Here is an 18954-nt window from a genome sequence, read left to right as displayed (position 1 = left end):
ATTTGCTGTGCACCCTTTACCTATATGTAGGGACTGGTAACTTCCATTTCAACGTATCTGAAGAAATGTGCATGAACACAAGCACTTATTCCTTTAATAACATTTTGTTGATCTTAAAAGATGCCACTGGACTCAAAACTTAGTTCTCTTAAAATAGGAATTTTTAAATTAATGAATATGAATTCTAAATATGAATATCTATGTAATGTCAGATACAGGTACATTTTTAGAGGGAAACTATTTATACTATGAAGCCACAGGTTTCAAAGGGAGAGGCAAGTTTCTCTCAATAGGAACTAACAACTAGAAAGAGAAATGCAGGATTTCTCAGATTCTGTCTAACACCATATTGTTTGCATGAACAGTCGACTTCTGAGTGCTGTAACATAAGGCCTTAAGACGCACAGCAGAAAGTCAGGTCTATGAATATATTTTAAATAAATAAATACCCAAAGGTGATTTAGCAACAAAGGAATTCTTCATTCCAGGTCACCATCAGTCACATGAATCATTATGGTTTGCAAAGAACAGAAAATCCTATTGCATAAGTTTCCAAATAATTTTAGGTGGGTAGGCATGTTGGTCTGCAGTAGAAGGCGACATTTGAGTCCAGCAGCACCTTAGAGATCAACCAGATTTCTATGGTATAATCTTTTGAGAGTCAAAGCTCTGACTATGGGTATCTGACAAAGGGAGCTTTGACTTTTGTATGCCTATTATCTGGGAAATCTGGGAAATCTTGTTGCTTCTTAAGGTGTTACTGGGCTCAAATCTTGAGTTTCAGCTGTTATATCTGAATGTTGTTTAAACAGCCATGATCATGTTACTGCATGTAAGATTCCATGTAAGATTCTACTGCAGTTTCAGGCAATAATTTATTTCACCTTTAAAATCCCCTAGTTGCCATTTATGTCACCAGGAAACTGGGAATCACTTATTTAGTGATGGTCTGTTGAACATATGATAGGATCACTGTGATGCCTTCCATGTGTTGGCTTAGGCCAGGGGTAGTCAAACTGGCAGGGGCTCATGGGAATTGTAGTCCATGGGCATCTGGAGAGCCACAGTTTGACTACACCTGGCCTAGGACATTTCATCTGTTTCTTTTCCTGCCTCTTCCGGGTGCTTTTAGAAGCAGTTCTTCTTGCCTTTTTTGTTGATTTTCCTACAGCCAAGCTTGCCATGTGACTGGGGCTTCCTTTATCTTCATTTTCCCCTCAGAAAAACTAGGCCCATTTTTGCATTGGCACAGGTAGCCTGAGTTTAAGAAAACGTAAGGTAAAACACTCATGTTCATACCGTTAAAAGAAATTGCTGCTTCTGAGGTTCAGAAAGCAATTTTAAAAGTCTTTCTAATTTATTACTCTTTCTCTAAACAGAGATTTGTTTCCCTAAAAAGACATATGTATGAATATGACATTTCTGAAGATAATAGGATTAGTATCAGCTGTGAGGGGGGAAAAAACAGAAAAAGATCCAGAAACTTTATTTCATATATATTTTACTTTGGGGCACACAAGCAAAAACCAGTGTTAATTCTGGCATGAATATGGATGAAATTAAAGCGATCACATTTCAGACAGGCTGACATTCCCACAATAGCTCCAGTTTACGCTGTGTTTTCAACATGAAAGGGCTGAAAGCCTGGAGGGACCTCTGCGATACACAAAACTGTGCATTAAACTAAGCAGACAAGTAACACAATCATGAAAACTGGAGCCTTCCTCTATAAACGAATACAGAGGCAATCCTGCCCAGAGTTAAGCTACTTAAATCTCACCGTAGTCAATGCCATTTCAGAAGTCTTAGATCTGCTTAGAATTGCGGCTTTAATCACTGCCTTGCACAGTCCCAAAGACAAGTTCAGAATGTAGCCATCAAGGCAAAATCTAAAAACTCAGACAAGAACATTTAAAAAAAATCATCTGATGTGATTTCTTTTTTAAACAAAAGGTATGTTGCACAACTTCTGTATACTTGCACTTGTTATCATACAGACTTCAGCATATTCCTTATTGCTGTGGATAGATAGTCTTTAAAGTGAAAAGTTAAGAGCTTGTCCCTTTCCCCAGGCTATCAAATGGTCCCAGAGCAATGAGCAGGTATTTTAGCCCAGATAGTCTCTAGTTGGAAAATGAAAGGTTGGATAACAGCTATCGTGGCCTTCATGGAATAAAACAGAGAGGGAACATAACATGTACAGTATTGCTGAAGCTATAATTCCAACCTTTTTAAGATATCACATCAGACTTTTTCAAGGGCTATATGACAGTGACCTCCATGACGTGTGACCTCCATGACATGTTCACATTTAAGCCCAGTAGACTTATTGTGCAAGACTCAAAATCCAAGATTGTTTCCAGTTTTAAGGCAACAATAATTTCTATCTGTTGGCCACTTACATGCTTGAGGGCTAGTAGTTTATTAACACTATATTTAGGATGAGGTTCATATGCATCAGCCAATTCCATTGTAAATGCAGGTGGTCATGATGGTTGCCAGGACTTCCCTAGTCACTGGCAGGGGATGGGAGGTAAGGTTGCCAAATCCAATTTGGGGGACTCCTGGAGTTTTATAGATGGATCCTGGGTACAGTGGAGTACAATGTCATTCAGTCCACCCTCCAAAGCATCTATTTCTCCAAAGGAACTGAACTCTGTTGTCTGGAGATGAACTGCAATTCCAGGAGATCCCCAGGTCCCTCCTGGAGGCTGACATCCCTAGTGGCCAAATAAATGTGATCTGGAATCATAGAATGCTCACTGCATGAGGATCATCTACTGGCAATGAGGAAAAAAGACTATGTTGGTGTGTGTCCAAGTGTGGTTCAGGCCACTCGCTCAATAACTCCCTTAATGAAATCATGTTGAATTTACTCAAAACATCTAGCATTGAAATAATCTATGTAGTGCTGCTTAAGCATACATGCAAAATGATGTTAAATACTGTGCAGCAAGTGAGAGGAAAGAAAAATGTCAGCTCAGAAATGATAACAAACAGATGGCTTCCTCTGCTAAACTCAGTGTGTGTTGTTTGAGATTTTGGAGACCGTTTGGTGGACTCCTGTTGAATAAGAAGTGAAGAACACTACATTCTCACATTAAACAGAAAGGGAAATGCTCAGTGGTAGGTATATCATTTAATTTTGAAACAAAGCACAAGAGGTATGGTGCTGATTGTCCTAAATGTTCACTTTGCTTGGGCTGTTCTACAGCTAGCCCCATTTGCTCCAAAAGAATGTGATCCATTGCAATGACTTAAGGACAACCCTTTCACAGTTTCACAATACAAAGATCATTCTTTTAAAATAATAGATGAATAGGATATGTCCATAAAGTAAGAATGATGTTTCTCCAAGAAATATTTTATGTACTCAGTGAAGCTAACTTTGGGACAGTATGGGAACTTTTTACCCAGGAGCTTTTGCTTTTATATTCAATTCTAAGAAACTGACACATGGAAGACAATTTGTACCCTTCATGAGTGAATTGCTAATATACATTCCATAATGTCTGATGCCTCAGAAGAGCATGCTGACAGAAGTGTCCAGTCTACTGCCTGGCACATACAAAATCTTGCAACATATAGATTCTATCACTACTCACTAGATATGATTATGGTGAAGAACTACGGGACTATAAAATGAGTACATGTCAACAGATATTAGCTGTATTCTAAGAGTATACATATCTTCTCTAAAATCCCAAATCTTCTACTAGGGAAGAAGAGTTGGTTTTCATACCCTACTTTTCTCTACATTAAGGTTTACAATTGCTTTCTCTTCTTCCCACAACAGATGGGGCTGAGAGAATTATGAGAGAACTGTGACTGATCAAGGCCACTAACCACGCTTCATGTGGATGATCGGGGAATCAAACCCAGTTCTCCATATTAGAGTCCACCACTGTTAACCAGCAGACCATGTTGACTCTCATGATTTCCCCATATCCATAGAATATCACAGTATCATTGCCTAGAACATTAAATATTTCTGATGGCTTCTAAACAGGTGCCAAATCGATGCTGTCAAAGTTCCTTCCTAGTTCAGAGTGACTGCTTCTTTGAATGTGAACATGAATCAAAATTCAATCTGAGCAACAAGAAAACCAATGACCCCAATGGTCCCAGTTCTCTTGAAAGATCAAGCCAGGGAATGCTCACAAACATTTTGTGCTGGTCTTCACTGATGTTTAATTAGAAGAGGGCCAAATAAACAAACACATTCATCTGAGGAAAACACTGATTCAAAACTTATCCCAGTGAACATGATCAAACATGTCTTCTCTTAAAAAAAAATAGAAAACATTGGGTTGAAAATCAGAACTTTAAAACCAACTTTGAAAAGCTTATGAAGTTTGGATGACTTATTTCAAGTGCAAACACCAGCATATTAAAGTTGGTGTTACTAACACCTGTTGGAGGAATAAACTATAAATTTGCAGAAGTAGATTTTGCTACACCTATAAGTAGCCTTATTAAAAGAACAAGAATACAAGAACAAATTTCAAGTCCTATTTTAGGATGTTTTTAATAGAAGGCTATTAAGGATATTGTAGGAAGAATGCCTCTGTGTAAGATCAGATATTTCCCAGATGTAAGAAAAGTCCCACTGTTTGTTAGCAACAGGCAATGGAGCCCCACATCCTGTTTCCCACAATGTCCAATCATACAAATATGCCTGTAGTTTAGATAATCTAATGAGACTCTTCTCCATAGTATAACATATTTAGAGATAAGGAAAGCTGAAACCAGTGATAGCGATAAGTGTTTTCAGCAGATCTCAACCAGTTGATTGCAGATCCTGCAGAACGGAGGGAGCACTGCCTCTACCAATCACCAGCACATGGATTGCAGATCCAACTTCAATAAGCCAAGCAGGAAGCCATCCTAGACAGACCAGATAGCCATCTGAGAAGTGACAGGGTCACAGAACTGGAGGCAGGCTACTTATCCTCAGAGGCAAGATTTTCGCTCCATTTTTCTTTTCCTTCACGATTGAGTCACCTAATGATCTTTTCTGAAGAACTCTAGTTGTTCCACCCTGTCACAGCATAATATTTTACTGTTGGCTCAGCCCAGAAACCTGAGAGAAAGGTCAAGAGCCCCCCCCCCCTTAACTTAAACAACTGAAAAGGCACTTAAGGCTTTTGGAAGTTCAAAAATAACAAAATAATTTATTAAACAAAGAGGAGACTATGTCAGGCAAAATTTCAGAGGTAATGTGAACCTGAGGTAAAATCAATAGATGCACAGACCATAGTTCATATGTTGCAGACTAATGAAAGTTTCTTAAGTCATTCACAGTGACTTAAAAATCTTTATGATGAGTTTTTGTTCCAGTGTTTCCCAAACATTCCTGTATACTTTCTTTGAGCATATACTAACCCTGTTGATTTCTGGAAGACTGGGATACTCTATCCAGTATTCAAACCACTTCCCTAAACACACCAGTACTCTTCTTGAATTTGAACTGACTCTTAAGATTTCACAAGGCAACGTTTAACTGGACCAGACCAGGTATCTCTCCACTCTTCAGAGCTATATCCCTGTTTTAATTGGGTATGAATATTCTTCTCTCAATATAAGATCTATCCCAGTGGTTCTCAACCTGGGGGTTGGGACCCCTTTGGGGGTTGAACAACCTTTTCACATAAGTCGTGGCAGGGCAAGCAGCTTAGCCGGGGGTGGTGGGTGCGCTGCCACTGTTGCCGCAAGATCAGCATGGTGGGACAAGAGGCAGAACTGAACTGAGAAACCCCGGTAAAAAAAACAATATACCGTATTTGCAGGTGTATAAGACGACAGGGTGTATAAGATGACCCCCAACATTTCCACTCAAAATATAGAGTTTGTTACATTACATTACAGTACTGAAGTGCACCCGGCGTATAGGACGACCCCCCCCACTTTTCAGGGGGGGGGAAGTAGTCTTATACGCCAGCAAATACTGTATATACAATCATGAACAATGGATCGTCATGCCATTGGTCAATTTCATCTTAATTTCTGTGAAAGAACACTTGCATAATTTTATGGTTGGGGATCACCACAACATGAGGAACTATATTAAAGGGTCGCAGCATTAGGAAGGTTGAGAATCACTGATCTATCCTGTTTCCTTGGCCCAAATGGGAGTCTTTGCCTAACAACCCAGTCTTCCGTGCCAACCTCCCCAGTACTTAAACTGTGTTAAACTGCTCTCAGTCAGGGCTGAATTCATACTGTCAATAAACTCTTCTCAGCTAAGACTGAAATTATACTGAATCTCCTCAGCATTCAGTTTATGCCTCCTTTACTAATGTGAAGTAGACTAGGAGTACGAACAACTCTACATTATGGGTTTCCAACCAACAGGCTACAAAGTAAAACAGGTTGACAGTTATGTCTATGTCAGCCATTCTTTGCATAAGCATCCATCCATATCAGTCAAAAGAGGTATCTGGAAGGAAGTTAGCATGGTAGAGTCCAATCTCATCAGACCTCAGAAACTAAGCAGGATTGGTATTTGGAACAGAGAATACCAAAGAAAGCTCTGAAGAAATGCAATGACAACCACCTCTGCTTCTCACTTGCCTTGAAAGCTCCTTGCTGGGGTTGTCGTAAGTAAACTGCGTCTTGACAGCACTCTACAGGCAAAGAGTAAGTGTTATCACACATTGTACTTTCTGCCTGTTCAAGTTGGCAGATCCTGCATGTAGAGGGGAATTATGCAGGGATCTGGGATTTTGGGCTTCTTCGTAGCAAAATATATTGTCGCTTTAATAAACCATTAATACTGGCACAACTGGATTGAGAGGGCACTGTTATGGGAACATAGTTAAGTTAAAGCAAGAATGGACTCCGTGAAAGAGACTCTTAAAGGTCTCCTGGGCCAAGGCACACAGCATCCATCCCCAAGACTGACATACTGATCACACACCCCAGGAGGTTTGTTGCAGACAAGAATAACAGACTCTGTTGTTTCTTGCTGTAAACAAGTTTTGTTCCCACAGGTGGATTGAGGTGTTTGCTTTCAGCAGCTAGGCTGTCAGTACCATCTGCCATTCCATAATAACAACATGCCAAGACTGAAGGAATCTGTAGTCAATAAAGTAGTGGCCTCATTTTCCGATTCACATCTGTTGCCCTTCTCACTGCACCCAACATCCCAACCAGGTTTGTTGCTACTTTGCACCTAAGTAGTCTAGCACAAAATATAATATTTTCTGTTTTCCTTAATCACCAGTGTCACTGGGTCTTTTGGGATTGTGATAAAAGGTTTTAGCAATGATGCTGGGAATTCTGTCTGTGTTTCTCAGTAAAAACTCATTTCAGCCTCACATTACCTTAGATTGCTTATCCAGATACTACCAATACATAGTAAGATGCCCTTGTAAAAGGAGACAAATGGCTGTTTATAATTTTGAGATCTCTAACCCTGCACAGAACAGTGTAGGCAGTGGCAAATATTAATTAACTAACAATAAAGCCTGTTGTATCCAGGAATACAATGGGTGCTAGAGGCTGCTCCCTTGGAGACCCCACAAACACCATGCATTGCCCAGACTGGGCTGGTGGCACGCCACGTGCACAAGCTGCTCCAAGGGCCGCCATGCACTGGGGTGGTCCTGAGAGATCCCGCAAATACCACATGCCAGCGCTACCCTGGTCAGGGCAGCCCCCCACTTTTCAACCAGCTTACCTTCTGGAGGTAGGCCAGTAGAGCGAGTTGGATCTTTTTCCAGATAGAATAAGTTGGGGGAGGGGAGGCGGCCAAGGGCAGGACAGCTTTCCTGATTGGCTGTTAGTAGGATGGATGGCCTATCAGGTAGGTTATGAGTCAACCTTTTACAACTTCGATTTTATTGTATATAGACAGACAGACAGACAGACAGACAGACAGACAGACAGACAGACAGACAGTGTTTGGAGTGGTTTTATCCAGTCACATTCTGTTGAAGGAGCTTCACTGAAGACTGTTTCAGAGCAAGTGGTTATGGTGTGCAGCCCAAATGTTTCCATGCCCTGCCTTGTGCTGTATTCCTTGATCTGGCAACTGAATCCAAGGATGCTGCTATTTGTTTCAGGCCTCAGGAATCTGACAACTAGCGAAGGAAGTATCATCACTGCCTGAATTTCTTCAAAAAGAAATATTCACAACAGTATCACGGGCACAACAAATACTGGCATGCCCAGAACACAGAAGAGCTGTTTTTACAAAGACCGAAGAAAAACACCAAGCCACACTGCAGGGTATCTTCATGAAGCTCTCCAAGAATGTTATTTTCATCAGAACTGAAGCAATTGCTTTGTTATATGAGACCACATAGCCATGGGATATGGGCTGTAGTCCCAAACATACTGAACTTCACCCAAACCCTACAGAAATCCAGAGGGCCTTGAAGGTCCAAGGGCATTTAAGGTCATAGCTTTAGTACAGCATGGGCAAAAAAAAATCTTACTGGTAAGGCTTATTTCTGGGTAATCTGCACATTTAAAACAAGCATGCGAAAAAGCTTTCCACAGACAATTAGGGTATCTGCACATACAGAAAGGCTACGGTATCTAAATGGTCTTCCAAATCAAAATTTCCAAATGCCAGAGGCAGAATGTCAAGAGAAAGGGGTCTCACTTACTCCTTACCCTGATGTTTTATTTCCTATAAAGCAGTTTTCTGATTTACTTCTAGATGGGACAATAATCAACATCCTCAAAGATAACTGAAACTGGTAGCCATATATGCCAAAAAGACTCAGAACCAAGACAGAAGATTTTTCTTTAGGCATATAAAATACTCTTTTTTGGGGGGGCAGACTATTTCCCAAAGCGTTTCTATGCAGAGCAGATAGAAATCATAGATAGAGACAAAAGATAGCTAAATCTTAAATGAGAACATTTCTTCACCTTGATTTTGAGGGGGCCCCCAGCCGTGTTATGTGTTGTCGGAGAATAACATGACTTTATTCTCACACAGTGCATGGAAGAATTCCATGGTACTCAAGATGCACAAACTTTATTTGCTTAATCTTTCGCTCCTTTTTTTAACAGAGAAGAGTAATACAAATATTACTGTATTTATAAAGGACAAGGGGGTGAGACAGAGATGGGAGCTTGCATTTCTGCACCACAAGAAGTTGGCTACATTAACCGGTTTTGAAAATATCTGGACTTATGATTTTAAAAGTAACTAAAACAGGGCATTTGATATGTTCTATGATTTTCACACACATATACAGAGGTTGGTGTCCTTCCTGGTGTCTGGAAGGACTGTCTATTCAGATACCTGCTTACCTTAGATCAGGGGTAGTCAAACTGCGGCCCTCCAGATGTCCATGGACTACAATTCCCATGAGCCCCTGCCAGCATTTGCTGGCAGGGGCTCATGGAAATTGTAGTCCATGGACATCTGGAGGGCCGCAGTTTGACTCCCCCTGCCTTAGATATTCCTGGCACCAATCTTCTCACTCAAGGCCACTTCAAAGCACGATTTATAAGCGCCTACTAGTATTCAGACCAGTGTTTCTAAACATAAACCACTTGGGTTCAACCATTCAGGAAGTCATAAAATCTGGTATGTAGGAATCTCTATAAGGTCTGAAAATTTATGAAACCGTAGGAGAGACATCTAAAATTTTCTTTAATAGTTGGTTTTCAGAGAGTGCAAGTGAAACTGGCAACCGCCAGCGAAATTTTAAACTAAATAATTAAATCATTTGTAAGAGTCCTTTATCTTCTAAATCAACAGCCTGCCCTTTTTCCTGCAACATTAACATATTTCACCTTCTGTAAGCACCACTGATGAAGTTGATTTTAGTCCATGGAAATTTATACCACAATAAATCTGTTAGTCTTTATGATGATGCCACAAGACTCTTGTATGATTTTGATGCAACAGAATAACATGACTTGAGATCTTTGAAGGCAGGCCTTCCTCACATGGAAACTCCATAGGAGGCGAAATTACTGGAGTCCTTAAGATCTGGAACTCATTCACTCTCAAGAATGAGTTGCCCATCTAACTGATGATCTTATGGAGACTGGTAAAAATAGACCTTCTAAACTCTCCAAATAATGAGGCTACTTTCATGCCAGGTTTTAAATTATAGTTTGTTCTCATGTGGCTTTAGAGCTGTTGAGTTCTTTAATCTTCATTGCTATTTTTAAAATCCAGTGGAGACTTTAGTGATTATTGCTGGTTTTATTGCTAGATAATTGTTTGTTATTAAATTTACTGCTTTAAATATGAATACTGCTCTAAATTTCATATTGTAAGTGACTTTGAGTGACTTTAAGTAAATATTCCAGCTAACTAGATTTTATCCCTGCTCTGATAACTTGATTGAATCACTAACTATTCGTTCATTGTAAATTTCATATTAAAACATGCCTGGATTTACTGGAATCTGTTTTGGTTGATTTAAAAAAATCTTTTTTTCTGAGAACTGACTCTTAACATTTATTTGGCAGGGATTGACCAAAGAATCGCTGTACATGTTCCTCCCCTCTGCTATGAAAATTTAGGTTGATATAATGCCTTGTGTGTTAATTTATTCTGATAACTTCTGTTTTCATTGTCTGATAAACACACATACAGTCTTTAAATAGTGAGTGAGTGAGTGAGTGAGTGAGTGAGTGAGTGAGTGAGTGAGTGAGTGAGTGAGTGAGTGAGTGAGTGAGTGAGTGAGTACCATAATTGTGAACATAATTGTTGTACAAAAATAAATATTCTGTATCTGGTACTAAATTATGTGTCCTGGGATGACGAGCTGTCAAATTTAAGATTGTTTATATATAGTATCTTATTTTGCATCATTTAGTCTGCTTTGTCCCAAGAAGGAACAAAGGGCTTCTAAGTGTTCTCATACCACACCCAATTGACAGAAAACCGATGCAGCCATCTCTTCCCACTTTCTTAGATTTTACTAAGGAGAGTTAGTTTTTATAACCTTCTTTTCACTACCCGAAAGAGCAACTTACAATCACCTTCCCTTCCCCTCCCCGTAACAGACACCATGTGAGGTCTCTCATGAGGCTGAGACAGCTCTGACAGAATTGCTCTGAGAACAGGTCTAACAGGACTGTGACTAGCCCAAGGTCTCCCAGCTGGCTGCATGTGGAGGAGTAGAAAAGCAAACCCAACTATCCAGATTAGAAATGACCACTCTTAACCACTACACCAAGCTGGCCTACATCAGGTTTTGCTTGAAAATGATTGCTGAGATTTTCAGTGTAACAAATTCTGAGGCCTGCACTCATTTATGTAACAGTGAGCAGAAATTGCAGGAATTTTCCACTGTGGCAGAAAAAGTAATTACCTACATTTCAGCTGAATGACAAACATGTTAGCTGCTGTGATACAACACTTAACAACTTGGTCTTCAACACACACAGAACAGACTATCATGTGTTATTTTATTGGTCAGTGTGCTATACTAAAGAAAGCAAAGCACTAAAAGAGATCACATTGCACTTGAAGAATGAGAAGCAGATACATCCCATCTAAATTATGTCATTTTTCTTCTAAGACTGGCCAGTTCAAAGATTGCTCTTCTGGCTGCCAAAGAAACAGTTGGCCCACACATCCAGGCTTTTTTCATACTTGTTTCCCAGGCTGGCAACAAGAATAGGCAGTGTAGGCAAGCCTTTTATTTGACCCCTTTCTTGGTCTATGATACACACTGCCTGCCTGGCCATTGAACGGTTGCAGTCTGAAGCTAGAACATTCCAGAAGGAAGAAGTCAAAGGATCAGTGATTTTTTCCTTCAGGAATGATCTAGCTTCAGACTGCAACCGTTCAATGGCCAGGCAGGCAGTGTGTATCATAGACCAAGAAAGGGGTGAAATAAACAGTGCCCTTTCAGAACAATCCACTTACTAAATAAATCCTTGCCCTGCATATCTGCCAGGCAGTAAGAACAACACAAACAAATTACTTCATCTTTTTCCACCCTAAATAAAACCTGCCAAGAGCCATATTGTTTAGTAGATGACGGAACCCAGGAAAAAGAAAGAAAATAAGAATAAATCAAAAGGGGGTTTTTTAATGCAGATCCCAGCCCATAAAGGGAAATGCTAGGCATAGTCAGTATACTGCAAAGAAGGCAGGGTAAGAGGGGGGGGGGGGAGAGGGAAAGAAATCCAGGGAGGAAAAAATCCAAACTCTGGTGCCTAGTGGGGAAGAGCCTTCATTGGAAAGAACCCTTCCTAGCCCAGGTTCTACAAGAACTGAGCAGCTGCATTCAAGAGGGGAGATGAAGAAGTACAACTCTCTCTATGAAAAAGTCTGCTTCACAATAATGTATCGAAAGAACAACGACATAATTGTTCAATTTCTTATTGTTAAAAAAAGTGAAAGTTGTGTGTCTTAATTCCCTACCCCTTCCATATTATTTGGGTCCAGAAATAGAGGGCGCTGTCCCACCCACCAAAGATAAGTTTGATAAAACTGGAATCTCATTCCTTATTTTTAAAAACTGACTAATATTATCCCACATCCCACAACAGTAAATCATGCAGGAGGGAGGAAGTCAGGCAGAGTGGCAACATCAAGATGCAGGCCCAGGCCTTCATCCAGCCATATGCTGAGCTGCATTTTTGTCACAGTATTCATGAGTCTTTTCTACCAGAAAGGACCAGGAGTACACAACTATCATGACCCAGTACTTTTGGGCTAGAAAACAGAATGTGTAGGACTATTCCGTCTCTGATCTAAGCTGTCAGTAGTTAGGATAGGCTTCTGGGATAGCACACTGGTGGGTTGCCTGGAAGTACATTGATCTATGCATGAATTTGTTCTGTACGGTGCAAACGTAATACTCCCACCCTCTGAGCCATAAGTTAAAGTCCATTTGTTTTGCTCCTCCACCCTCCAAAATGCTGAGGTTTGTCCCAATTAAATTTGGTTGGTATTGGCAAGGAATCAGAAGGGAGCAGGGATTCCCCGGGAAAAGGAAAGGCAGGAAGAGGGCAAACAAGCCTATGGCCCAGTCTTTTTCACTTAACCATAGTAAGTGTTGCATTTGCTGTGCACCAGTCTTGGAAGGAACTCTAGCACCCTTCTTAGGATCCAAGATACACAAAACTGCTGCCACACGCTATATCTCTTCCCACATTCTTCCTCATAAAATCTAGTTGAAAATCTAGTGTTTTACATAATGTCGTTAGCTCTATGTTGCCCCGGATCTGTTGCACAGGGGCAAGAGTGTGACAACATCACATCACATTAAGGGTTTCTGCAGTTAGTAACAACTTTGTGGCAGCACTCCTAAATCTCCACGGAATTTCATTATTTTCACATTAAAATTTCGAGATTCATCAGGAATGTTTTGTGAATCCTGAGAAATCGTGATTTTCACACACACACACCCTGGGAGGGAATTTGCAGTAAGATAAAGTAAAAACTCAAAAGTCACATAGGCTTCCTCCACTGTTTCTCATTTCAAAATGAGGACATTTGAGATCTGACCAATGCCGTGTCTCTGCCCACTCTCTTCCACTCCTTCCTTTTTTAAAATTTTGAACTGGATTGGGTTAAAACACAGTTCCAAAGTAGGACAAGCCCAACATACACACACTGTCTCTCCATCTTCCCTTCCAGCAAGACTGAACTTCAATAGAACACTTTTTGTAAATTTCACTCAGGGAAGGAGCCATGGTCAATTTCATGCAGCCAGGCTAGGAATTTTGTTAATTTCATCCAGCAGCCTCCCCTGGTTTCCATACAAAAAAAAAGCTGCCTTTGTGTTACTTTATAGGAGCATCCTAAGGTAACAACTGAGGTATTAAAAAAAATGTGTACTATATGGGGGGGGGGGCAATTGGCACCATTTTCCCCAAGGTGTCTTTGAATTTGCATTGCTCTTGAGGAGGGGGGATGAGCCACACAGTATATGGAGGCCATTACTTTATTGTGCATGCTCAGATTTTTGTTTTTTAAATGGAAGGGAGGCGAGGCGGGAGCCATGAACTCTGATGCTCGCAACAGAAGTGTTAAAATGCAAGCTGCAAACGGATTCCTGGATGGTGCCGGAGAAAACCACAAATGTAGAATGCCAGGAACAACATCAAGTTTGGAATCCAGAAGTCAAGGCGGCGGAAATGCATCTGCAGTAACTGCGGAAAAGGCCATTGTGTTCATCAGGGCAGTATGTGGAATAGTAATACAGAGCAACCGCTGCTCCATGTCCAGAGGAACAGCTAGTCAGAACCCCCAAATAAAAGGCATTCGAAAGCAAACCCACTGAATCCCTGCGGCCCCCAGGGCAGGGCCCAGTCCGATAGTTCTCACCTCCCACATCAGCCTGCAGTCTATGTTTTCATCCAGGTCCTGAGGCATTCGCTTCTCTCCTGCAAATGGTCCAAATTTTTCACCCTAAATCAAGAGAACACAAGCAAACCATTATGGGTGCCTTTCTTTTTTTCCTCAGGAATTGTCTGACAATTCACCCATCTCTATTAAAGTTTTTTAGTCAATACTTTTTAATAGCATGGCCATATTACTACTACCACTTCTACTACTAGATAAAATGAACAGTGTACAGTGCCATCCTAAGCAAAATTATACCCCTCTAAATCCACTAAGACCATCAGGATCAGAAGACAGATCAGAACTGGAGAAGGGAGGGAGGGAGGGAGAGAGGGAGGGAGGAAGGAAGGAAGGAAGGAAGGAAGGAAGGAAGGAAGGAAGGAAGGAAGGAAGGAAGGAAGGAAGGAAGGAAGGAAGGAAGGAAGGAAGGAAGGAAGGAAGGAAGGAAGGAAGATGTGCTGGGGCCAGATTAAACAGCTGGGTATGGATTCCCCCCATCTCATGTCCTTCACAGTCACTTAGCAGTTATGAGGAATAGCATGGTGCCATTGGTGGGGGAAACACTTGCCCAAGCTGTCTTCCCAAAAGTTTTTTTTTGGGGGGGGGTTATTTCCCCAGTTTTGTTGCTCCACTTGTATTCTGTGGCTGTAGCAAACACAAGTCAGGGAACTCTGGCCCAACTTTTTAAAAACAATAGCCATTTGTTGGTCCTAAATCCAGGCCATCCTAGGCTCTGAAATCCAAACATAGCCCAAGTATCCTTCCATTCAGAACTTTATGATCACACGTACTGTCAAAAACACATTTACAGTGCACACGTAGACACACTTATCAGGGAGACTGTGCCAATTATCAGGGAGACTGTGCCTTATCAGGGAGACTGTGCCAATGATTTCAGTGGTACTTACTCTTGAGTAAACCTCCACAAGATTTTATTGTGAGCCAAGGAAGTGTAGCTGTTATTGTTGAACTAGGTTACAATGCCCATGCTGCCATGACAGTTTTGTGGGTGACCTTGGATTAGTCATACACTCATAGCATAACCCACCACACAGGGCTGTTGTAAAGATAACACAGAGAGAAGGATTTTCGCCCTTTTGGGTTCCAACTGGGGAGACTGGGGAGGTATACAGGATGTATATAAATGTTAGTGCTCTCACATGCTGCCTGCAAACTACAGGTACACAAGGGTAATACAGGTATGTACCCTCTAGGTGTGAAAGTGGAGCCGAAGGAATGCTGGAATTTGGGAGGCACCTGGCTAACTTTGCTAACCAAAACAAAGAACCTTGACCTACCATCCCAATTATTTGTATATGCCTTTCGTTTCCCCTCCAAAAGGGCATAATTTTTCTCCAATCTCAGACGCTTTGCACAAAAAGAAAGGGATTTGTGTGTGTGTGTGTGTTTTTGAGCATTTGCGGTTCCTCCCCCACTGCGGTAGAAAGCCCGGGATCTGGACCGCGCAGATCACACTTGGGATTGTCCCGTCTTTGCACGATGGACACAAACCTTTTTTGGGTGGGCAATCACTTGTGGAGCCCTTTCAAAAAACTTATTGCTCCCCCACCCCGGCTCTCCCAACAACGGCGGCGGGGAGGGGGTGCCCAGGACAGGAATTTCTGCTTGTGTGTGTGTGTGTGTGTGTTTGGGGGGTCGTTTCCACCCGTCACCTCGCAGGAGACGGAAGTAGAGCGAAAGAGCCGGGAAAGGGGGGGGCGAACTTGAACTCGCCAGCCAGCCCCGAGCGCGGTGCTACGTGGCAGGCTGTAGCCCCCCTTCCCCGCACTCGGGGGTCCGAATGCGGAGCGGCCGAGCAAAGCGCTGCCCGGCGGGCTTTCGCCCCGCGCCCCTCCCGTCGCCAAGACAGCCCTCCGTCGAGGGGGCGGCCACACGCATCACCCACCTTCTTGACTCTCCGGGCGGTAAAGAGCCCCATCCCTTCTTGGGCGTTAGAGGACTTCAGGGCAAACCTGTCCGGCACGTACATGCCCAGCATGGTGCGCTAACTTTGGGCCGGGGCCGGGGGAGGGGAGGGGAGGGGGTGTCGCCTTTTGCTGCTCCTGCTCCCCGGCCCAAGGAGCGCGCAGCGCCTTCATTGCACAGGGCAGGAGCGGGAGCCGCGGGGAGGGGCACGGAAAAGGAGCCGAGCGCGGGCGGCGGGGTCCGCGAAGAAAGGGCGGAGCCTCCACAGGGGCTGCCGGGCAGGGGCTTCGGCAAGGGAAGGGAAGGGAAGGGAAGGGAAAGCGGCGCTCCCATTGGCTGGAAGTTTCGCCCCGGCGAGCCAGCGAGCGAGCGAGGGAAGGCCCGTTCTGTCCCGCCGCGGGAAGGGTCCCTCCTTGCGCCGGGCGCCTCGCACAATTCCGGCCTTGCGCCGCTCGGGGGCCGGCCGAGTAGTCTTTGATCCCGCTGGGGGGAGCGCTGCACGGGCCCCCCTCGGCCGCTCGCGGGAGTGTTTGGAGCCCGAGAAGGGTCTCTGTCGCGCTGCCCTGGAGGCACAGCCGAGGTGGGGGCGATGATGGCGATGGGGCCAACTAGGAGTTGGGAATGTTTACAAGTTTATGCCGCTTTTGCACCCCCATATTGTGTCCAGCACCGCTCTTTATGTGGTTGGATGCAATTATCTCTTCAAGGGCTTGACGGCCCGCTGGATATAAGGGGAGCCGTGAATGCCAGTTGACTAGCCTGGGCTCCTGCGACCTACGCTGCAGCGCAAAATAAGTTTGCCATTAAAATGCGGGACGGATTTTTCATGAATGTCTCGGGTTCCAACTGGACTGCTCCGGACTTGAAAGGACAGGCCCGCCTGGGGTGAGGGTGACAACCACAGGGTGGAATCACAGCCCCTGGAAGTGGCAGGAGTCTTCTAGGGCTAGAATGACAGCCCCCAGTGTGGAATTAATTATGACCCTGGGAACAGACGTTTCCTGGGACCGCAATGACAAACCCTGTGGTGAAATGACAGTCCCGGTGGGTAGTATAAGAGGCAGCTTGGTGTAGTGGTTCAAACCACAGAGAGATGCTGAATGCTAGCCACTCTCTTACCTACTCTGGCTACTTCACTGGCTTGCAAGCTGGCCTTAAATTGTGCATTTTAGTGGTTAACCTAGAAGACAGAAAGATTCATCAGCAGACTTAGAGCATTTTATTAATTTCCTCGTGATGCACTGAAAAACCAGCATACCTTGTGTGCAATACCCATTTTTTCTTGAGTTAAACAACCCATACAGTCACTTTATTTATTTATTTATTTATTTATTTATTTATTTATTTATTTATATTTTTATGCCAGCCTTCCTTATGGCTCTGGGCAGTTTACATAAAACATATAGAACATTATAGAACAATATCAATATAACAATATCAATATAACAATAACAATATAACAATAACAATATAACATATCAATATAGCACATGACAATAACATATCAGCTAGAAAAACATTTCAACAAGCAAGCCCTCGGTAGGTTTGACCTCTCAGTGGGGGGGGAGGGGACCTGTAGATGTTTTGATTTAGTCAGCCTCAAGCAACTGACTGGTGGAGGAGCTCCTTTTTGCAGGCCCTGCAGAATTGTGGAAGTTCCGGCAGGGCCCTGATCTCTTTGGGGAGCTCATTCCACCAGGTGGGGGCCAGGACAGAGAAGGCCCTGGCCCTTGTTGAGGTCCAACGTGCCTCTTTAGGGCCAGGGATCCGCAGCTAGTTGGAGGTGGGGGAGCGTAAAGCTCTTCTGGGGTATAGGCAGGGAGGCGGTCTCTCAGATACACTGCAATACTCAGATACACATTGAATTGATATGCTTATTTCAATAGTTTTTATTAATAGCAACAGTAACAGTAACAGCAGCAGCCTTGGTATTTTTGTAAATTTCCACTTTGTATATAGTATTGCATGTGATCCAATCACTTCCAGAAGCTTAGGAAAAGACCTACTGAAAACCCTCTTGCCAAATAATGTACTATGTAGTTATGCTAGTTACATCATTAAAGACAAAGAGCACCCAGTTGGAACATTTAGATTTTGAATAATAATACGCCTTGTCCCAGTTTGAGCACCAAGCTGTAAATCACTTTTTGGTTATTTTGTTAATATTGTATATCATACAAAGGTAGCGAACTGAATGACAGGGGACCTGAAATTGAACTCTCTCTATTAAACAGATTAATTTAAGAGGGGAATTCAATCCAGAGTGCACGTATTATTGCTTTAGTCTATGTACAGTTTATCAAAGCACAGACTGTAGCTGGCAAAAGATTGTTCTTTCCCCAGTGGAGAGATATAGTTGTTTAAATCTGATTAAAAAATTGAAAGAAAAACAACACATTTGGGGCAGGGGGGGGAGGGGAGTGAAAAGGAAAACTCTGGCAGCCCTGTGGTGTTTAAAAGTCTATATTTAAAGTTGTGCGCTCACATCTTATAATTTTAATCATTGGGCTGCTCCAGATTTGTTCTTTTGGTTTATGCTTTGCCACAGACGCCCTCTCATTGACATGGCTGCCCTTTCAAGTGAGCTAAAGGGCATAATTAGTTTATTCAGAGGCATCCACAGAAAAAGTTACAACTGTTGGTAGCTGGAGGTTAAGGATCCTTGTAATTCCCTCTAAAGTCAGAGATAAGAAAAAGGATACAAGATCTGGCCTCTGAATACATTATCTTCCCAGGCTTGGCCA

The 18954-nt window shown here is 42.7% G+C and overlaps 1 protein-coding gene across 4 annotated transcripts in view; it reads right to left on the bottom strand.

The window, feature by feature from the left end:
* Nucleotides 1–16476, bottom strand: part of PRDM5 (PR/SET domain 5) — a 97915-nt gene extending 81439 nt beyond the window's left edge. For 2 of the 4 annotated variants that reach the window (XM_077300424.1, XM_077300425.1), the window contains exons 1-2: nt 16191–16474; nt 14267–14350 (exon numbers count right to left, since the gene is read on the bottom strand). In XM_077300424.1, coding sequence (XP_077156539.1) covers nt 14267–14350; nt 16191–16283 — 177 coding nt within the window. In that variant the 5' untranslated portion in view covers nt 16284–16474. Of the gene's footprint in view, nt 1–6573; nt 6627–14266; nt 14351–16190 lie in introns of all 4 variants that reach the window. The other 2 variants (XM_077300427.1, XM_077300426.1) reach the window with 2 other exon arrangements.
* Nucleotides 16477–18954: the final 2478 nt, after the last annotated feature.

Source organism: Paroedura picta, chromosome 10 (genome assembly GCF_049243985.1).
Source record: "Paroedura picta isolate Pp20150507F chromosome 10, Ppicta_v3.0, whole genome shotgun sequence".
NCBI lineage: Eukaryota > Metazoa > Chordata > Lepidosauria > Squamata > Gekkonidae > Paroedura > Paroedura picta.
The sequence above is the reverse complement of the archived record's forward strand: the minus strand, read 5'-3'. Positions and strand labels throughout refer to the sequence as shown.